This window comes from Pygocentrus nattereri, chromosome 20 (genome assembly GCF_015220715.1).
Source record: "Pygocentrus nattereri isolate fPygNat1 chromosome 20, fPygNat1.pri, whole genome shotgun sequence".
Lineage (NCBI taxonomy): Eukaryota > Metazoa > Chordata > Actinopteri > Characiformes > Serrasalmidae > Pygocentrus > Pygocentrus nattereri.
In genome coordinates, this window is record NC_051230.1 from 16,083,199 (window position 1) to 16,105,832 (window position 22,634).

General features: G+C 38.9%; 1 protein-coding gene across 2 annotated transcripts in view; it reads right to left on the bottom strand.

Moving 5' to 3' along the window:
* adgrv1 (adhesion G protein-coupled receptor V1) overlaps positions 1 to 22,634 on the bottom strand; it is a 241,446-nt gene that overhangs the window by 150,777 nt on the left and 68,035 nt on the right. For both annotated transcript variants that reach the window (XM_017695589.2, XM_037531691.1), the window contains 14 exons: positions 21,833 to 22,579; positions 20,235 to 20,608; positions 17,759 to 17,935; positions 16,982 to 17,162; positions 14,298 to 14,491; positions 11,579 to 11,708; positions 11,123 to 11,206; positions 8,377 to 8,516; positions 6,019 to 6,628; positions 4,079 to 4,294; positions 3,457 to 3,672; positions 3,115 to 3,359; positions 986 to 1,167; positions 71 to 879 (listed from right to left, as the gene is read on the bottom strand). In XM_017695589.2, the coding sequence (XP_017551078.2) occupies positions 71 to 879; positions 986 to 1,167; positions 3,115 to 3,359; positions 3,457 to 3,672; positions 4,079 to 4,294; positions 6,019 to 6,628; positions 8,377 to 8,516; positions 11,123 to 11,206; positions 11,579 to 11,708; positions 14,298 to 14,491; positions 16,982 to 17,162; positions 17,759 to 17,935; positions 20,235 to 20,608; positions 21,833 to 22,579 (4,305 nt within the window). The remainder of the gene's footprint in view (positions 1 to 70; positions 880 to 985; positions 1,168 to 3,114; positions 3,360 to 3,456; positions 3,673 to 4,078; positions 4,295 to 6,018; positions 6,629 to 8,376; positions 8,517 to 11,122; positions 11,207 to 11,578; positions 11,709 to 14,297; positions 14,492 to 16,981; positions 17,163 to 17,758; positions 17,936 to 20,234; positions 20,609 to 21,832; positions 22,580 to 22,634) is intronic.

A 22,634-nucleotide genomic window follows, 5' to 3' on the forward strand; every position in this document is an offset into this window, starting at 1 on the left:
TTTGCTTCCAAATGTTTGGCCTGTAGTGTACAGTCTACAAGTGTAGGTATATAGACATTTTTGGCCCTACCTTCTGCAAAGACGAGCATCTCTCCTGTGCCATTAAAGTCAGCATTGGGTTTTGCGCTCCCACCTACATACATCCACTCCACTGTAACCTGGCCTAGACTACCTCCGGTCCTTTCAATGACCAGTGGCACTCGAGTACGAGGTTCCTCTCTCACCTCCAGATAAAAGCCTTTCTCAGTAGCATTAGGACTAGTGCTATACAGCATGAAGACTCCAAACGCATCACCATTCATCCCTATGGTCACTCTGGCTGTGTCTGGTTGCCCGATGGTGGGCAAGTGTTTCGCAGCCACTGTCATATTAACCAGGCTAACCTTCAAGATTTGAATCATGAAACTCTCATCCACCTCTGGCAAAGAATCAGTCAGGATTGGCACAGTGAGGTTGGCAATACTCGACCCATCCAGCATGGTCGCCGTCTGTGCTGTCATGGTAACATAATCGCTCCCGGCAACTGCCTGCGAGCTGAAGAGAAAAGCGGCAGCTGTGGTGTTTTTTATATAGGTGAGCGTTTGGACGCTAGGAGAGAGCTGGTTAGCCCCAGACGCTACCCAGAAGCATGTAACAGCGGAGGCGTTAGTGAAAGAAAAGGCTTGACAGGCTCGTTCTCGAAGACAGAATGCTGCACAGAAGTTCAAAGGGTCTCTGGTTGATGTGATGTTGATGGGCCTCTGCATGGCACTAGTGGGTGCCCCAGCCCGGGGCGAACTGTAGTAGATGAGGAAGTTATGGCCGTCTCTCTGGGCATTACTCACCACGTCAAACTCAAAGGTGCTATATAAGATCTCCAGAAGACCAAAATTACCTCCACTGGAAAAACAAAAAGAAATCAGTAAGATAAACAACTTAAAACGAATGTACACATTCTATATCTTTTGTTTTTAATATGAAACACATCATAAAAACAATAGCAAACCTTCTTCGAACAGTAACGTTGGCTATATACATTCTTTCCAAAGGCTCCTGCACTCGATATACTGCCTGTTCAAAGTACACTGTTCCATATGGATTGTCATTAGCAGGGACAATGATGTTCACCACATTCTCAGCACCAATGCTCCCACTGTTTGTGGCACCAATGAGCTCTACCTTGATGATCTGAAACATACAGATTACTACATTAACCTAATGCAACATTTTAAGTGACAGTTCAGACAAAAAAAAAATATATATATAGGGAAAGAAGAAAATGTAATAGTTTAATGTTTTGGTGAACTATTCATTGAACAGAGTAGTGCTGATGGTATATAAATCACATTACAACTAAAGACAATTAAAGAGCACAAATTATTTAGACAAACATTCATATATTACAATAAATTACTCTTCATCACTCCAGCTAAATAATTCAATTAAGAAATTAAATTTCTGCCTTAAGCCATATTTTTATATAGTTACATAATGTATGCAACATACATTGATTATACAGTCATTGGATGTTACATGTTAAAATTATAGGGTTATATACTTATATACCCTGTTAGGACATCCAACTGCTTTTAACTGTAAAGTATTATATTTGTGTAATGATGAACTAAAAAAATAAAATATAAAAAATAAGATTTTTGCTATAGATAAAAAAGAAATCCCTGCCCAAAATATAGTCCATCAGCCAAGACTTGTTAAGGGTCTTAAGTTTGCTTCTTTTGTTTTGTGCTGGATCAGCCTGAATTTTGTCTGTACTTATGTTCAGGATTAACAGTGTCAATGTCCTACACTATCACAAACTTAAAAGAGCAAATCTAAGATTACTTAATAACTCGCCACAGTTTGTAGTAAGTATGTGATGGTTTAGGAATGCAGCTTGCACAGTGTTAACTGGGTAGGGTGAATACTGGTAAAGTGGGACACTTAAGCTAGATCCTCTATATTTTCATGCGTCTACACTTAAGTCATCAAAAAGCACTAATGCTGAAGGTGGTAAACTGTTAAGGTTCTATATTTGTGATGTAACTTGCCACTGAGACAAACCAGGATCAAGGAAAATCAATAATACATGAAGTAACATAGTAGGATAGAAAATCATAAGTTAACAAAAAGCAAAACTTTTTTGGAAAAAAAAGGATGTGTAAATGTTACACATACAGAAAAGTGTAAAAACAGCAGAAAATGTAGAAATTCGTTTTAAATATTTTTAAAGGACGTATATACCCATATTGTCCTCAGTTTTTTAAAAATAAACGAGTTAATATTGTTAAAGTTTAAAAAAAAATACGTTTTCACTACCCAGCCCATAGTCCATACAGTCCAAACATGAAAACTAAGCTGCAACAGCCTATTTTGAATTATTTTTTTTCTGTGATGTCACAAGAACCAACTCATTTACATATATCCACCTATAAAGCCTATAGCATATAAGCCCTGCCCATTTACACCGATGTTCTAGGGAGAGTTTCGGCTCTGACTGATTTTTGAATAAAACACATATAAAACTGAAAGCCAGTCAGGGCAGAGTTTATTTATCATATATCAGTCTTAAATGCACAAAATCAGCCTAGTTAATTCTGAGAGATACAGACAGGTTGGAAAATGGTCATGTAAAGGATTACATTAGACCATTGGTACACAAAAATACACCAATGTTATAAGCAGACCTGATGGGGAAAACAAACAACCTGTAGGTTATAGGCTATAAAATGCCATTTAATGCTTTTACTGTAAGCAATGTTTCCTCTGTCCCACTTTACACTGATACAGCCACTGAGGAGGCTTATGGGTGAATATGGTTTTATTATAGTCATTATTTTATTTCATTATTTATTTACATGTCAATAATAATAATTACAATTATCAACAGTAGGTACTGACCATTGGAGGTTTTCACTTTATTGGAAGAAAATTCAGAGGATTGTGTTTGATTTTTTTTTTTTACAAAAACCTGCTTAACGTTTAAAAAACATAGAATCTAGACAGGTTTGCAATAAAAACATAAGATATCAGTCATAAATTGATTCACAGAGTGACTTCATTGGTCATTAGGCATTTGTTTAAACAATAAAGCAAACAAACCCAACATTATTTAGTGTAGCCCACGTTAATGCTCACCTCTTCGATTTCTGGTACATCATCAGCCAAAACTTCCACTTTTAGGGTCTTCATGGTTTCACCTGGAGCGAAGCTAACCTCTCCAGATAGGGGTCGAAGGTCACCAGTTGCAGGTCTTCCATTGACGGTTGCCTGCCATCGCACAGTCACATAACCTATTGTCCCAGCATTCCTCACAATAGGCAAGGAGACTTCAAAGGCGTTCACTCCTGGCTCCTCTATAGTCATGGGCTCGGCCTGGAAAACTGGGCAACACAAACAAGACCTACACATCAGACTTGAATTTCATAAGAAATTAGTCTAACGGATGCAGATATGTCTATGGATAATTAATCTACTAACCAAAAGACCCATATGGGTCATCAGAAGGCAGGATAGTGATGATGGCCTGCGTGAGGTCCCCCAGGAATGCTCCCCCTGTGGTCTGGTTGAGAAGTTCAATGCGGAAGGTTTCCTCCAGTTCAGGCACCACGTCGTTTATAATTAGGATGGGGACGGGCTTACTGCTCTCTCCCTCCAGAAGAACCACATCAGAGGAGGCCACACTGTAGTCCTCACCTGCACACACAGGTGACAGTCACAGTCCAATGCTGAGGTTATTTTGTGTGGATAAAGTAATACATTAATTATGAAATCCTTTAATAACGCTAGTCCTCAATAATTTCTTAATAAAGAAAGAACAGCAATCTAACAAAATATAGGTTGACCTCAATAGTGTAAAAATTTCATTCTTTATTTTTCCATAGTTTTGTATATATTCATACATAACAGTATATCCTACCATAAAAAAGACTGTTTGAGATTACTTCATGACAAGATTCAGTTTGACTGGAGAATTGTGATTTTTTTTTTTTAAATTACCACCTAAACCTTCTTCCTTTGGCTATGTTCCTATCTTTGAGAAGAGCAAAATGAGAACAAAAGATTATGCATGCAAAGCTGTGTAGTCTTCAGTTCTACTTACCAACCCGGGCAGTCAGGGGTACAGCACGGAACTTGACAGACACATCAGCAAAAATCCCTCCGGTGCGTGTGACATTGATGATGGGTCCCACATAATACTCAGGCACACTCACTGCTGGGGTGGAGAGCTGAAGCACCCCAAATGCATCATCGCTGGCCTCTATAATCACCTGAGCCACTGAGACATTTCTGAGGCCGAGTCGAGGAGACAGAGCAACTAGAGGAACACATTATAGAATGTTAGAGTTTGTCTGCATGCTGTAAAATACTCAACAAGTGAAGGGCCAATATTCTATATTTTTCTTGATTTTTTTCCCCCTCAAGTTTACATTTGGCCAGTTTATGTACAAAAATATGTAGTATGTAATTTTATTTTCTTCTATTTATTTCCTTATATTCAGAAGTCTGCAATGATTCCTTTGCTTGCTGAAAGGCAGAAATACTTGTACTTTCATCTTCAAATAACTGCTGCAGACCATCTGCAGTAACAACATTTATCATCTCAACATGAATGGGTTAGATTACTATGACTAAAGAGATTTGTGCTGCACTAAATCCAATTAGGCAGGACTAATTATCATCTCTTGCAGTGAAGCATGCAGTTGGTCAGTTTTCTAAAAGTGCTTACATTATTCACAATATACTCAGTAAAGCGCGTTGTGACATATCGGGGCATAATTTATGATAATACCCATAAATGCTGTTATACATCAATGAACCAAAACATTACAACCACCTGCCTAATATACTGTTGGTCCTCTGTGTGTTGCCAGAACAGCTTTGACCTGTCAAGACATGGACTCTAAAAGATCTCTAATCTGTGGTATCTGGCAACAAGACATGGATGTAAATTGCAAAGTGGAGCTTCCTGCACATCCCATAGTTGCACGATCACATTTGGGGAATCTGCAGGCCAGGGTAACACCTTGAACTCTTCCATCATGTTCCTCAAACAATTCCCAAACAATATGTGCAATGTGAAAAGACTGCAGACATTCTCCTGCTAAAAGAAGCCATTGCCATGGGGGAATGCTATTGCCATGAAGGGATGTACCTAGTGACATGTATCAAACTGAGGCCCAAATTAATGCCTGGACTTCCAGGAGAACATTGCACAGAACAGTACACTCCTTCCATTGGCTTGTCTTGCACAACGCAGCCTGGTGTCAACACTTCCGCCAGTAAACAGCGAACATGTACCCAGCCATCCATGTGATGTAAAAGAAAATGTGACTAACCGGACACAGCAACCTTCTTCTATTCCTCCAAGGTCCAGATCTGACGCTTGCGTGCCCACTGAAACTGCTTTCAACAGTGGATAGAGATTAACATGAGCACTCTGACTGCTCTGTGGCTACAAAGCCTCATCCACTATAAGGGGTGAGGTACTGTGTGCTGTGACACATTTCTACCTTAACCATCATTGAAAATTCCAAACTGACCATAGCTCTTCTGTCAGTTTGGAGCAGGATGGATAGCCTGCATTGCTATCAGGTATCAATGAGCCTTGGGCTTTCAACATCCTGTCGGCAGTTTGTGGACTGTCCCTCCTTAGACCACTGTTGGTAGGTACTCACTGCTCACTACAAGCCTTGCTGTTTTGGAGATGCTTTGACCCAGTTGTCTGGCCATAATGATTTGGCCCTCGTCAAAGTCAGTCAGGTTTTCATGACAGCCCATTTCTCCCGTAGCCAACATGTTAACTATGAGAACTAACTGTTTACATGCTGTCTTATATGGCCCAGACCTTTACATTTGTCTGTGTTACAAAATATTCAGTGTTCTTCACTTCATCTGTGAGTGGTCATAGTGTTTTGGCTCATCGGTGTATTGCCCACCTCTAACACAGAATCAAACAATTTACTTTCTAAAAAGCAAGCAAAATACAGTGATTTTGGCCCTTTAAAACACAAATCATCAAAAGCTGTAAATGGTTCTTACCTGGTCTTGCCTGTACACCTTCCACCAGTATGACACTGCTGAGCTCCACAAACACAGACTCCGCCCTCTCTGGATCTTGGTCGTCCAGAATCCTGACAGTTACATTTGCTTCACTCTGATTGGATGAGAACGTCACTGACTCCAAAAGGGGTATAAAGTCATTACCAGCACTTGCTCTGCCCACACCTGGAGTGCTGAAGGGCACCGTCTCTGTATCCCTCAGCGTCCTGTAAGTTACCCGCACGCTTCCCATCAACCCTTTCCTCCTCTGTATCGTCAAGGTGACGAGTGTATTCGCTTCTGCCACACGAACTGGCCTGCTGCTTTCTGCAAACACAAACTGCCCATAGGGGTCGTCACTAGCTAGCACAGTCACTGTGGCAACCGTCTGGTTCCCAAGTCGTCCATAAGAAACATTAGACAAACAGACTCTGAAGCTCTTGTCCAGTTCAGGGACATCATCCTGGGAGATCAGCAGATAAATACTTCCAACAGTCTGCCCCACGCTGAAGGTCAGGTTGCCAGACCTGTAGATAAGCTCTCCTTCTGAGTCTGCATCTGCCTCCCAGTATACGGTCACATTAGATAGAGCTCCAAACATTCGAATAACCTGAGACGAAAAGCAAGCAGGTATATCATCACTATCACTGTTCTTCGGACATTATTAAAGGAATACTCAAGTGTTTTTACACCTAATTTCCTAAATCTTTAATCTGTAGTGCATGGTTGATTACCAAAGAGTAAACCCATCAAAACACACTCATAATGTAAGTCAACGGATAGTTGCTGAATTCCACCAGTAGGCATTTGTGGTGTTTTTTCAGTCAAAGGTTTGTAATTTAAGTGAACAATCTGTAGACTGAAGTCGTGTGATTGTTCTGTAGTAGGGATCATGACCATATTACGCACTCCAGGTCTAAGCTGAATTCTCTATGGGAAAAATTAGCTGTGTTTTAGAAAGTCAATGCCATCGCACGCTGTGGTAAACAAAAATGTTCTAAGGTCAATAAATTTTGTCCTCTTTTCATTTTTCCATCAAAATATCAATGGATCCACTGAATTATGAGGTCGGTAAGAAGTAAAAACATGAATATTGCTACATGCAAGTTAACATATTAGACTGGCAACCTAACTAAACTAAAATACCCAAAACCAACCAGTAAGCTTCAAATGTGGTAATCTACAGCTTGAGTAGTTGATGTTGAAATATTGCTGAAATATAATGAAGTTATAGGTTACAGGACTTATTTTAGTCCAATGGCATTTCACTGAACAGGAGTGTTATCTTGCTTGTTTTGAAAATGATTTTTCAAGTCATTCAAAATTTGTTAATTGTTCACAGTGGTAGTGATAGGAACCAGACATCTGGAGAGGTTAAAGCCACTTAAAGCTACCTCAAAAAGTAATTATATGAAATGGTTATGAATACACATTGTTTTAGAATAGTTTTAGGATATAGTTTGAGGATAACGTTTTGGCTTAGTTTTTTTTAATCCATTCATGTTGAAGATGTACATGCAGGGTGTTGTGAGGCAAAATAGTCGCACTATCTTATGATCATCAACATTACATATAACAGAAGCCTATAGATTCATTGGTTGCATTGGATAGTAAAAAATTGTGTTGCGTATATTGTGACCCCTGGTCTCTATCCACCACTGTAAAGAAATCAAGAGTCTGTACTCTGCTCTACAATGAAGTATTTCATATCAAACCACTCTGAAAGACTTTATTTACATCTCAACAAATAAATTATGCACAAATTCCCTTTACTTTCTTTATGTTTTTAGGGTTCCATTGACAATTATGGGAGAAATGTGCACAGGACAAAACATATTAGCTTTGGAATATTTTTGTTTACTACACCGTGTGACATCGTCAATTTTTAAATGTGGCATTATTTTTAAAAACCAGCTAAGAGCTCAGAGCTCTTAACATTGGTATGACAACAGAATTACTTCAGGCTTCAGAGAATATACCTTCCCAATGTCTGATCGCACATGGATACCAAATAACTGTAAGGAAAACAAAAATAACCAAAACTTCTGGATAAAACTTCATGAAAAGCTTTCTCTAATGTCCCCTAACTGTATGATTACAGTGTAAACAATTTAGTTGGTTTTGCATTTCATACATATCAAATAGTTATGCATGGAATTCGGCACCTGCGCAATGGCTTATATTATTAGTGAGAGATCTGACTCGACTTTTAAGCACAATGAAATTCAGCAACATTATTGGATCTGGTAATGGATGGTATAGACGCAGCTGCACCAGATCTTCTGAAATAGCTAATTTGATTATAAAAGCAGATTTTGCTAAATTGCTGAACAATTAATTTAGCACAGAGAGCCTGACCTGTAAGACCACGGTACTCCGCCCTTCCTCAGGCTCTGTTCCGTTCACTGCCAGAGAGTCGGCACTGAACTGGAAGACCCCATGAGCCTCATCGGACGCAGCGATGGTCACAGTGATGTGAGATGCAACTCCCAAGTTTGCTTTGAAGAAAAAAATAAATAAAAGCAATGTTACTTTCATTCAGGTGATGTTGGGTAAGAAAGTAAGTGCAGCTCTTAAGATGGAAAGGGAGACACAATATGTTACTTCAATGAAACAACCCTGTAAACATTGTGACCTAGCAAATACATTACTTGAGAAGGAGCAAAGAGGTACCAGCACTGAAACTATCTACTCTTTGGCTGTTTGAGTATGAGGAAATGTGCACTCTTTGGCCATGTTTACATGAAGTGACTGAATTCAAATGTCTAAATGATGATTATTCTTCCATTTAACAGATAACTAAAGGTGTACATCACCACTTTTGATCAAATAGACAAACCCTATTCTAGCATAACAAAGTGACCAAATGGGTTGTCACTGCTATTTTATGCTTTTGTCTCATTTATGAATTCATAGGGGTTTTCCTTAGTCTTCCGACTTTAAAGGAATATTAGACAGCATGTAAACATAGGTTTTTGCAATAGTTTGGCTAAACCAAACGTCCGAAAATAAACAATGTGAGCAACAGCAAATCAGCCCGGATGTTGAACCAGCAGAACAGAATGAAATTCAACCCAAAGACAGAAACTGTAATGGTGTGAGCCATTCCAAAACAACATGGAATAAATATGAATTTATATAGATGACACTAAAGACTATATTCAACAGTATAAATATGTAGCAATGGCAAAAAAAAGATTAGCACACGCTATTTCAGAAGACATGATCAACGACTGTGGTAAAGAATTTGGCTGAAACAGCCAGGGCTAAAGCTGTTGGATTTGCACAAACTTAGAACCAGCTAAGCTAAGAAGCCAACCTCAACACCGAGCAGAGCACTCTGTATGTGTTTTAAAATGAGGCCCTATGGGAAAAGTGAACCTGCTGACATTTTCAATACGCAACTTACCGCCACTGCTATCCTCTCAATATAGTGGCTGTTTACTTTTCCCACATTTCTCCTCTGAGTGCTCACTGGCTTTGGTGCAATGTAAATAATGTGGCAGACACTAGTCTTGGATTGCAGGAGGCCACTAAACAAGGATGTTTTACTTGGGCACTGAGGTGGACAAGGCCTCCAAACCTTTACAGCTTTTAATCTGGAACTTACCAACAAGGAGCTTTGATTTAGGACCAAGTCTACACTGGCCAGAAAAACAAGAACGTGCAAAGTAGCGCATTAGCATTAACTCTAACTGGGTTTTAGTCAAAACACACAAGCCAGCAGCTACTGAGTGTGTCTTAGTTGGTGCCAGTGGTGGCTTAGAAGCATGAATGGCAGATACTAGGAAAATAAGTGCCTATAAAAGCGGTCACATTGTTGATTTAAAAAAACGAACAAGCTTTCCTGACCCGAGAGTGAACTGAACAAGAACATGTTCACAAAGAAAATTGTGCTCACTCTTCACCGTTCTCACTGAATGACCATCAAATGTCCACCAAATGCTTGGAGACACGTTGTTTTCTTTTGAAATCTAAAATTTCTCACTGTTGTGGTTTGACTGCAAACATCGCAACAAGGGGATAAAACGTGGGGTTTGCCATCATTCCCAGGTTGTACTGTCCCAATATGAAAAAAGGATTTTCACTGGTGAGGTGCTGTAAAAAGTACATTTTTGTAAGTGAACTTTGTGTAGATAAAACACACATTTACACTATTTTAACAGTGCTGTTTGTAATTTACAGAAATACAATGTAAATTCACAAAAAAACAAACAATCACCGTTATTTGACAACATTTCTGTTTATTTTAATGGTTGTTACTGTTATTACTATGGTAAAACACTGCATGTCAGAAAAACTAGTTAAACTAATGAAACTTCAGACTGACAGTAAAAGGCTGGTATTATGTCATTGTAAGAAACTAAATAAATGTAATTTTTCTTACAATCACTTTACTTTATAATTGTTACTATTACTTAAAAAAACATACTTTTCGTGTTAATTAACGGCCCCCCGCTGCCAGTCTGTTCATGCTTTTTTTGTGTGTGTGCATTAGTGTTAGTCACATTATGGATGATAAGAGGGATGTGTTAGTTAGTGCAAAGGTCACATTCGATCTCTCTTCTTGCTTGTTAAGCTTGTCCAAAGTGTGTTAAGTATTTCTGCAGTAACAGAAGGATCAATAGGAACTTTAGTGCAGTGGGGATAACAGGGTGACTGCTGTTCTCTGAGAGGTTGAATCCACCATTTCCATAAAAATATACTTGGAACAAACACTGTTAGTGCATTACAGATATTACAGATGTGTAAAATACAGTTTTCTGCAAAACCGCCTCTGATATAATCCACTTCTGTTAGTCCATACAAGTGGGATGGGGTTGGGTACTGGTTTCAAATTTAGCTGTATAAGTTGGGCCTACTCAGGCTGGACCTCAACGTAATGAGTACGAGTTGGGTTCAGGCTTGAATTTCATGCCTGCTAGCCAACGTGGTTGTATAGGAGATGGAGCAACAGAATTGCCAGCTAGTGCTCTCCTCCAAGTATGTTGAGCTGTCCAAAGAATTTCCATTAGCAGCAGTTGGAAAGATGAATGAATTTTTAAGGCAGTATTTCTTTGAAATGGAAGGGCTTTAGAGGAAGATTAGGCGTCAGTGAGCTTACCATGGCGATAGTGAAAGGGTGGAAGGAGGAAATCAGTGTCATCCTCTCCACTTCCACTGCCCTCGCCCCCATAGAATAGATCCACTTAGACACCACACAGCAACCACACAGGACAGAGGCACACAGGATCCACACAGGATGTAAAAGGAATATACAAAGGTCCGGTTTTCCATGATCATGCCCAGATCACATGAATGGAATACAGTTAAACATACAGGGCATGCAAAAGTGACAAGGGCAACACCATAAGGCATTTTGAAGGATAAGTTGACTGAGTGCAGTGGAAAAGAGTCACTGACATATTCAAAATAGAAGGTAAGATACAGGAAGTCTACTGATGGTAAAAGGAGTGCACTCTTCAATACAGTAACAATTTTATGACTAGCCTGGTATATTCAGGACACTGCAAGCTACAAATCATCTACGAATACGTGAATAAAGCCTGAAGACCCTCACCTCCTCCCTCAGGGTTGTAGAGTTCCACTCTGAACACTTTATCCAACTCCGGCACTGAATTGTCTATAATAGTTACGTTGATATATTTGAGCCTCTCGCCTGGCAGAAAATCCAGCAAGCCCTCTGCGTCCTGTCCAAGAGACAGAGGAAATTAAAGCATGTCTCAAGACACAAGAACGTATCTAGGAACTTCCCAAAGATTATATATACACTGAAACAAATGGTGTTTTACTTAAAGTACCCAGGCTGCCTCACACTTTTGACTTCACTGAACTTCAAATAAGTTAAAGAAATACATTATTGTACTGTTAACGTAACATCACTACATTCAACTTAAAATTTTAAGGCAGCCTAATGACTTTTTGTGTGGTTTTATGTTCCGAAAACAGTAATAATTAATTTTTACATGGCCATTTTCCAACCTCTCTTTATCCCTTAAAATTAAAACAGGCTGTATTTACAACTGTGCCTTATATCTGCAGAGTAACAGAGTTAGAGTAAAAGGCTGTTATTGTAAGAACCTGAATGATTGTAATTTTACTTACAATCATTTTACTATACAATCTTTACTATTATTGCCCTGTATTGTGACTTGGTCAAAAGCAGCCCAGGCTGAATCACTCTTCATAACTGTATGAACATTTGCTACATTACACAGGTTTGGTTTCGGAGAGTCATTCAATAGATCAAGATCTTACACACTTCGCCTATGGCCACTGCAGCCACTGACAGCATAATATCACAGTGCTTTACTCTTGACAGAGGCACTAGATAAGGATGCTCTCTCTCTTCTCATCTATCTGCTATATCTATAGAAGCATTAATTTCAGTAATACACCAAAATGTCAATTTGAAAGGAATTAAGACATCAAACACCCATAAAATAAATAACATAAAATGCAGATGACATTCTACTCTTCTTATAAAACCCACCCTCCTCAACACATAATACAAACTATCAAAATGATTCTAAAATTGCTGACTACTTGATTAACTGGTCCAAATCCTCTGTTCAGAATGATCTAATCTTAATTACACCCCCCTTCTCAAAACAATAAGCGACGGAGGACAAACCATCCCATCTCCTTCACAGGTAGAACAGCTGTTATCAAAATGACAATACAGTTCAAATTTACTTATTCTCAGTGATACCTCTTCAACATCCCACTACCTGGTTTAAATCCTTAGATACCACTTTCCCCAATTTTTACTGGAAAAACAAAACACCCAGAATCAAAATGACCACACTACAGAACCCACAGAGGTTCAGAAGCCCTAAACATAGTATTTACCACTATGTCCTAGCAAATCAATTATTCTAAAAGGAATAAATCCTAACCAGTCAGATTGCCCATGAATTGATGTAGAACAAACACTATGCAAAGATATCTGGATAGCAGACTTACCATTTATCACCCAAACACTGAAAAATCAGGTCTGCTTTAAAAATCCAACAATGTCAACAACTCTGACAGCTTGGTGGAAATTTCACAAAATCACAAAACTCTACTCCCTCCAAGACTATACACAATAGCATCTAAACCAGACGCAAACTTTGCCAACTATACAATGGGAATAAGATCTATCCATCCCTCCCAGCGCTGATTTATGGGTACAAATATGCAAAAATAATCTATGTGTGATTACAAGTACTAATCTACAGCTCATAGAATATAAATACATCCACAGAATACATTACACTGGACAAAAGATGTTGAAAATGTGATTTACCAGCTTTGAAATCTGTTTACATTGCACACAGAATACCACAGATATCCATGCCATGTGGCACTGCACACTCATAAACCAGTTCTGGCAAGAAATTATAAATCTATTAGCACTCTGCTTAAATATCACTGTCCTCCTGTCCCCCAGAGCTATGTCTGTTAGGAGATACATCAGCAATCAATAGGACTAAGGAAACTTCCACCGCTCTACTCACAGCTGTAACCATTGCCAAGAAAACCATAATCATGAACTGGAAGACAGAAAACACCACTACTATCACTCACTGGAAATATTCACTAATGGATCCTATATCCATGGAAAAAAATATGTTTCCATTAAACTTAAAAACATTCAATATGACTTGATCTGAACACCGGTCATTAACTTTTTACAACTGTAATTGTCCCACTAAATCAACTTTATTGGTGAAGCTGGTACACTGAGATCCAATTCCCAGTTCAAAAGTACTCTATACATAAAACATCTTTATAATCATAAACTCTTTCCCTTTCTAAATCTCACGCATACACATACATGTACTTGCGGAATCTCTGTACAACAATAATGATCAAATCATAGACAGTACTGATATTGTTAATGTTTGCTTCTTATTAAGTCATTTGTTTATTTGGTCATTACTATTATTTTCTATTAATACTGCCTTCCGCCCGATGACCACTGAGCACCCCCCCCACGATCCTGAGGGAGAAGCGGCATAGAAAAAGTGTGTGTGTGTGTGTGTGTGTGTGTGTGTATTATTTTCTATTTCTATTACTATGTATTATTATTTCATTATTTCAACTTCTTTCTTGCAAAAAACAGCTGCTGGTATGACTTTTGTTAGACAAAGTTATTGTCTTGGAAAGCAACAAAGAACACAACAATAACACAATAACAAAGAAAACAACAATAACACTGGTAATTTTCAAAGCCTTTGCGAACTAAATGAAGTGTGGCTCTCCTCCACTAATTAGACACAGTGAAGAATTACCTGGTAATCCTTTGGAGTGATGGCTGTGAATGGGATCATGCGATAGGCCACCAGCACTCTTCCCAGCAGGCCTTGCGCTCTGGCCACGGGCAGTCTGAGCACTCCAGCCTCCTCTTGTACAGTGATGTAAGCCTCCTCCACAGCTGGCCTGATCATAGCCTGAGTGACAGGAGCAGTCTGGAACTGCAATAGACCTGAATCAATGGGCAAAACAGGTCAGAGAAACCACACAGTGTCTTTTCCAGTTATGCAGAACTAAAATGAGAAAATACATTATTCATCAACTTTATTACGGACACTTAATTTTCTGCCTCTACCCACTGGCCACTACAAGAAGTTTGCCTGCTGTGAAGATCCACAATATAGGTGTTCAATTACAGACTGCAGCCCACCTGTTGCCATGCACACTTTATCAGCCACCCTCTATTGATATTGACCAGATAGCTTGGATTTTGGCTTTTGATGAAAAAATAAGTAACATGTGAGCAGTAAACTGAGGCAAAAAATTGGCTACTTTAATAGGAATGTATTTACCTTTGCATAGCAGAAAGACACTTTCTGAGGCAACTTCTCATTCACTCCTTGATTAAAGCTCTTAGACTCAATTCTGCACTCAGATTTACATATTCCACCTACAACTTTAATTTTAGTCATGTTACAAAGGTAAGTGAACGTAGCATTAGGAGTCTAGCCCAAGAATGCTTATTGTTTCCTATTACACCATACCAAACCATGAGTTTGCTACTGCTGACAAACAATAGTGCAATACTTTAGAAGCACATAACACTAATCATTGTGATCTTCATAAAGTTGAACGGCCCTCTTTCTATAAACACTGCATTTTACACATCAGCTCTAGTGTGACTTATGGTCCTCATCAGACTCACTCCAGCTATGGGATTACAATGCAGGTTGCATTTATTTTCATTAAGATAGGATGCAGTTGTATTCAGTCTGGAACACCTTTCAGATGGTCACCTCACTTTTATCCCTAGACCAAGTTTAAATATTGGTTTCAAACAATTGTTTTAGTTGTTTTAGTCATTTTTATTACACTAATCTTTAGCGAAAATTAACTTCAGTTTGTTTTCTATATCATTGTAGCCTTATTGAGTATTAAAAATGAGGTTTCTCCAGAGTCTAATTAAAGGTTGAACTGATGGTGAATGATATTTAGCACAGCTGTGACAACAATGTAGTAATAACGTCTCATGGGCACCAACTTGACAAACATTGGGGGATAAAAAGAATTTTGAATTTAGGTCTTAATCAGATGACAGGGGTTTAATTTGGGGGGATATTCCTTCAGTGATGAGTCCCTGAAGGAATGTTCAGTTATGAGTCCCTAAAGGAACGTTCCTTCAGTGAATCTCTTCACCCCCTTGGAGCATGTCAGGTCAAGTTCCACTTTGGTAGGTGCCTGATTTCTGTACTAAACATTACCATTTTAGTTTAATTCATCTCATTATTCACTATAGTGGCTACATAATAACTTTATGCTTCACTGAATTTAGGTGATCAGCTAAAGAGAACAGACGAAGGCCAAATCAAGAGATGAACCAAATAAAGTGGCAGCTTTGCACTGTCATCTTGTCATATTGTTGAAAGTTTGCTTATAACTCGCCAGGAGCCGAAACTGACCCAAAATGTGTCCGAACATAAATTTTTAAAACGATATGTAAAAACATTAATATTACAATAACCCCTCTACATCTAACAAATCCACAAAAATGTATTGAAATGCATTTTCTACCAACTTGTATTACTCATTAATACTTTTTATATTAATAGTTGCCAGACTTACAGAGACTTCTTCTTGTGATATCACACGCACATATGCACCCCTTCAAGTTTAGAATGGCCAGTAAAGCCACCAAACAAGCTGCAATCTGCTGCTGCTTCTCTTACTGTATATGAGTGTGTGTTCATTTCCACCTGTTCAACACTAGGACCAATATATATATTCATAAGATGATTTGATTTCATTTTCAAACTCTTTCTGTAGCCACAGCGCATTTAGAAAGATGTCCAAACAAAACCGCACCCAAGACTATTTAATTTCCAGCCGCACTGCATTTTAAAACTAGCTGGAATTGCTGGGAAAACTAATCTGGCAACTTTGAAAGAACTCTTGAGTGAAACATGCACATGCAAAAACTGCACCATTTTTCTGGTTGCCATGGCAACTCTGCATGCCTAAAATCAATACTGTTGAATGCAGTTTCACCAAAGCAGCCATTTTCAGACTATTCTTTGCTGTTTCACTACAAACAAGGCTTTTCTCAAGCTTTGTTCTAGGACATATTTAGTTCTGGGGGGCCAACGACTCATTTTTTCCTGACCCCTGCAATACTTTTTGCCGAAGGACATAGTAGTGTGTGTGTTGCTGGTACTAATGTATCTGTCACATGGTCCTTACCTCAAACATATTCAGCTAAAAATGGTTCTGTGATCAGAAACTGACCATTGTTGACTCATGCAAACTGTGCATGAACAGATGGGCTCTGGGTTACAGTCATTAACTGCACACCAGCAAGGTGCAGCTATAAGGAAGGCTGGTGAGTGTATATTTAGACACTGTGATTTAATACAAATAAAATGGTGTGGTAGTATATTCACAAATGGCCATATAATGAATTACTACAGTGTAAGGAGAAAACGTGTTTAGTCTTGGCCATGTATACCATAGGGGTGGTCACTGGCCTTGATGGTGATGTTGTTAATGGCATTCTCAGGATCAATGCTGGCTCCACTTGTTGGAGTAGACCCTTGTTTTCCATCTCCAGATTGAGCTGAGACCAGCCTGACTTGGAAGAACTCATCAAACTCAGGGATGTCATCATCCAGCACGAACAGATTCAAAACCTGAGATATCCAGCAGAAAGAGGTTCATTCAAACATTAACCGATTACATTATCTGCAACATTATCGATTATTGCTATTCACAGTTTTTTACTATGAACGTCACAGTCCAAGATGAGTGTTTTCATGTAAAAACATGTAATCTGACCAGAGGAGTAATTTTAGTCAAAATAATGCAAGTCAATCTTTAACCACCACATTAGTGATTCACCACTGTGCTTTTAAAATATTGAGCAATATAATCACTATACTAGCACTTCATCTGGATCATACAGCTCTGCTACCAGTCTCTCTTTAGCTCTGTCATCCAGTAATAACAATCCATCATACAAGTAAGACTAGCAAGAAAGCCAAAATACCCACTAGATGGAGCTAAATGTTAAGAAGCTAGATGTGAAATAATATCAGTTATAAAGAAGATAAATATTACTTCATATATTACCATTACATCATATCTACATCTTGGTAGATATGGTCCATTCTTAAAAGCCCTCAGTGACCCCTCTGCAAGACACAGAGCTTGCTCAGCGGAGTGTGTTTCCTCAACGGGAGGTTCCCTGCTCATTAATGATGGATGCCTGACAAGTAAGCCGTGTTACCTCAGAGCGCTGGGCCGGCAGGAAGAGGATGGAGCCTGTGGCGTTGGTGAAGTCTGAGCCATTGGACACCACAGCAGGGGAACCGAGCTGTGTGACAGTGTAGTTTACATACACAGAGTCAAGAGCTCCACGTGTACGCTCCACTACACAGGACACGGTGGAGCCTTCCTCAGATATCTGATTAAAGAGAGGACACAGGGTAGATGAACACACATCCATAAGCTCATACGACTCGAATTTACTATTAGAAATGATTACATTTTTTTTTCTTTTATATTATCCTATACATTTCATAGGAGAGTTAGTGAACTCCAATTAGACTGTGCAATATTATAGATTGTGCCTAAAGTAAAGCTTTAGAAATCTTGAGCTATTAGTGCCATGATGATACATTATAGGATAATTAGTTAATTACATAGTTATAATTAGTTATGGCACAGTTGTTACATGAGAAATATTTCCATTTAATGTACATTGTGCATCAACATGTTTTTTTCTATTTGTTTAGATCCAAAAGGATGACAAAAAAGGTAAAGGATGGCTTTTCTTTCTGCAACTGCAAAATTCTTTCTGTAAAACTATACACAATATCTAAAACTATAAATATTAGATTATATGAAATTTTAATAAAACTGCTCTTCTACTTACAACCACAAATGTGGCATCGATTACAAGCTTACAACTCATAACTTTGACAGAATTTCTTTGTTTCACTGAACTATGAGTGAGAAATTATTCATATCAAAATATACCACATTTTTATTATTGCTAACACTAAATTCTAAGAGTTAAGTAATGGGAGCTTCATTGAATTAAGGTAATAAATGAAAGACTGGGCAAAGCTAACTATGCTCTTATGTTTCTTATGTCATTTCAACCTGGCTCAATATAATTTATAGAAATCCTATCTTGCACTAATCTACTGTATGTAGAGAAGGTTCTTGTAGTACAAGGTTATGAGCATGCATCTACAAATGGTATGGAAGTGCTCAATTATCCCACACAGACCTAGACTGCTATCTGCATTAGTATCCAGTTCGGACATTTCTCTTTTTTCGTGCCTGGTCATGATGTGATTCTCTGAAAGCACGCGAAAGGGCACATGCCATGGCGTCTCTTTTGTCTCAGTAAGTGAAATGTGGTCCTTCTGAAGGAATTCTCTGGCCAGGTCTGCCATCTGTTCTGTTAATCGACTCAGCCATCGGAGATGCCATGAGTCCAATCACCCTAAAGAGTCCACCGTCAACTCCTTCCAACCAGGCGTGAAGACAAATTAAATATACACGAGGACATGCGCTCACAACCAGGGGGTCGTGTTACACGCTTTCTACAGAGCCAAACCAAACAAGGCTGAACCAGGAGGGACTTGTCTACTTAATCAACTAATACTCTGGAATGCTAAGTAAGGATAGCATGGATAAGAGGCTTTAGCAGAGCAGTTATGTGGGGGAAAGTGAGAACATGCTATGGAGATACATATCTGCATAATTCTCAGTTATACAGTACTGTGCAAAGGTTTTAGGCATCTAAGCAAATTTTTAAACAATTTACCTCAGCAGTGAGTTTATCACAATATACATTAGAATAAAGTCATATTCATAATTCAAATAAACATAAAAACAATCAAAAGTAATAAGAATTTCTTGAGTCCATATTTTTCCTTGACACCTTCACAGCCGCCTTAGCCGACTTGTTAATATCATCAATTACATGATGGGCAGAATTTACTGAAGCACTGACTGGTCAAACCAGGAGTTGCCTTTTAACTACATATAATACTGGACTTCCCCGAGGATTATATATAATTATGAATTAATATTCTATACATTTTGTTTATTCAAATATTAACACTTTTCTTAGCAAATAAACACACTACACAAATAAATAGATTTTGAAAATGTGTCTTGAGTACCTAAGACATTCAAAAAGCCTGTTATATTTCATATTAATTATTTCTCATTTCTAGCTCTGAGAAATTTTGCCTAAAGTGGAGATTCAGAATTTTCACCACGTTTGTTGGTAAGTAGCAGAGGAGATCATTTATGGCAGGCTTTCATTTGTGCAAAGAAAATCCATATTTTTGACATTCAAAGAAACTGAAAAAGGTTAGAAGTGCAAATTTAAAGTTGTCTGATCCAGTAAAGCCAAATATAAAGGTAACTCATGTAATAACTATGTTATTAATATTGTAATTTAATTTAATTAGTAGTCACATTCAGTATATATTTTGTTACTTAGTTTGATGTACTTATGTTTAATTTTGCTATATATTTTAATATTACTTGTGCATTTATTCATATTTAAATACATTAAGCATTTACAACTTCTAATGTTTAAAGAAAAAATATATGATAAAATCGAGCATGAATACAGCTGTGCACATTTCATACAGCAACTCTAAATTTGATTCTGCAGTGATGTTTGCTTTAAAATGCAATCTATATGTACAGATATAATAGTTCATGTAAGTCCTTACATCAGGAATGCAAGCTCCAGTGAATCCAAACAGGCCATTGGCGTTGTCGCTCTTGGTAACCCTGAGTCTGGCAGTGGGTCGAGGTGTGGGCAGTCGGGCTCCACCGTGAACGGCCACCAGCTGCAGGTAAAACACCTCCTCTCCCTCCTCCTCCAGATCATTGTGCGTTTCCACCACAAATGCCTTGCGCTTTTCTTCTTGGCGGTATGCCAGATAGCCTGACACATTCCGCAGGTCGGTCTTGGCGGGCTGGCCATGAAGTTCGCGAATTTCTGCTTGGTTCAGGCGGCTGAAATAAAGGCGCACATCCTGCAGCAGGCCAGTAAAGAGCTGCTGACCATCAGGGTTTGAGCCAATCCGCACAGGAGCTACATCTGAGAAAAACACATCAGTGTCCTATATTACTGCTGCAGGGCAAAACGTAGAATTTTTAGATAATAGAAATAATAAGAGGCTACTGTAGCTAACAAGTAATTGAAGCTAATACATCAGCAATTAGCATCATACAAACTGCACACTTGCCTCAAACTGCAGCACTAACTTTATAGCTCCAGCACAAAACTAATAAAACAAACTTTATACACCAAACATGTCTTGGCTGATTGACGACTTCTAAGAGGAACTATCTCTGAACTACCTGCTAATGGGTTAGTTTTATTGCAATGCTAGAAACATAACAACCAGAAAAAACTCCACTCAAAGCAAGACAAGCAAATGTCTTGGATAATATTAATCTTAAGCACAAAACAAAAATTAAAAGCAAATTAGGCATATACCTCCAAACATAGAGGCTAAAACTCAGATCTGCTCTGGCTTTATTTTGGCAAGCCACCTGCCTTAATGTATGTAGTAGAAGCTGCCACCAGAAAGGCATTCAAAGCCACACAACTGTACAAATTGAGGAAATGTGCTCGAGTGAACACTGACAAAACCCATGAACAAAGCCTGAACAACATATTCACCCGGTTAAGCTAACAATCTGAGACAATGTCAAATATGCTAGATGTTTATATGTCTATCCAGTTGATTGAAGTTAGCACAAGAGATGTTGAGGAAGTCTCCCCAGGAGGCTTCACTTTTATCACAAAAGCAGCATTGTTTTCAATTACTTGCGAGGAAGATGCCAGCCGCTTTCATATGTCGCTAACAATGTCCAGTGGCAGCCCAGCGCTCGCTCAAGCATATCAGCTCTGTGAAATTTCAAACAATGGTACAGGCTTTTCACAACAGGCTCTTGCCAGATGTGGACTGCGGGCACGGAGAGAAGCCTCCTTGAAAAACCTCTCATTAAAAGCCACAATAACGAAGTGTAATGTGGTGAGAAGAAAAATAGCCGTGATTTGCAGAGCTACGTTTGCAGAGCAAATACAATATGTTGAAAGACTTTGGATGAAAACTTCTAATGTGGGGGAAAAAAATAGTAAGTCTCTTCTTCTCAGCTAATAGATGCCAATTCTGAGGAGGGTTGCACTCTTTGAGCTACCTGCGTGAAGAGGAATGAAGCATTGCGACATTTACAGCTTTAATTGCCATCGAAGAGAAGTGTAAACATTGGTTAGGCCTAGATCCTAACCTTAAAATAGACCTAGTTTACATACCATTCATAATGGCTTCTCCTTTCAGACTCTTAATTCCTCCAGGCATCGGGCTTCCGTCCAAATAAAACTCGATAATTCCATCTTCCACGGCAATGATGACATGAACCCATACATTATCTTCCACAAACTTCGCTGTTGCAGCTCTTGCCACCTGGGTGCTGTTGGATCCTATGGTCATGTAATGAAGCATCACACTAACATGAGACTCATTGGTCTGGACTTTCACTCCATAATACATGGTTCCATTACCGTTGCCCTTTGAAACAATGAACCCATCCGTGTTGGGCCTGGGCATTAGCCAGGCTGAGAAGGTAAAGTTTGCCAGGCTGTGAGAAATCTCCCCAGGCTGGCCTTCTGGACTGATTGTTCCATAAGCTCCAGGAAGGCCAGAGAAAAAGAAGGCATCTGTTCCAGAATGGTGCCTCCTAGCATGTGGCTGAAGCATCACGGCTGGAGGGAATGTAGCCGTCAAGATCAAGTCCTCCATTGGTGGTAAACCTTGCGGGAAATTTCCAGATAGGATTTCCCACGACACACGAACATCTCCAAAAGTGCCCTGCTGGCGGAGGATGGTGAAGGATGTGACTGAAGACATATCATCCACAGATAGGATATCTTCTGCTACCTCTTGGTCCAAGCTGTCTTTGTCAATGGCAAAAACTCCAAAAGGGTCATCATTAAAAGGGATCAGAACAGATGCGTTGAGGTCTTTCCTAGCCAGTTTGCCACCTTCACCAGGATAACCGCCTATGAGCAAGAAGATAAAACATCATTTAACCATTAACATGCAGAAGGATTTCTC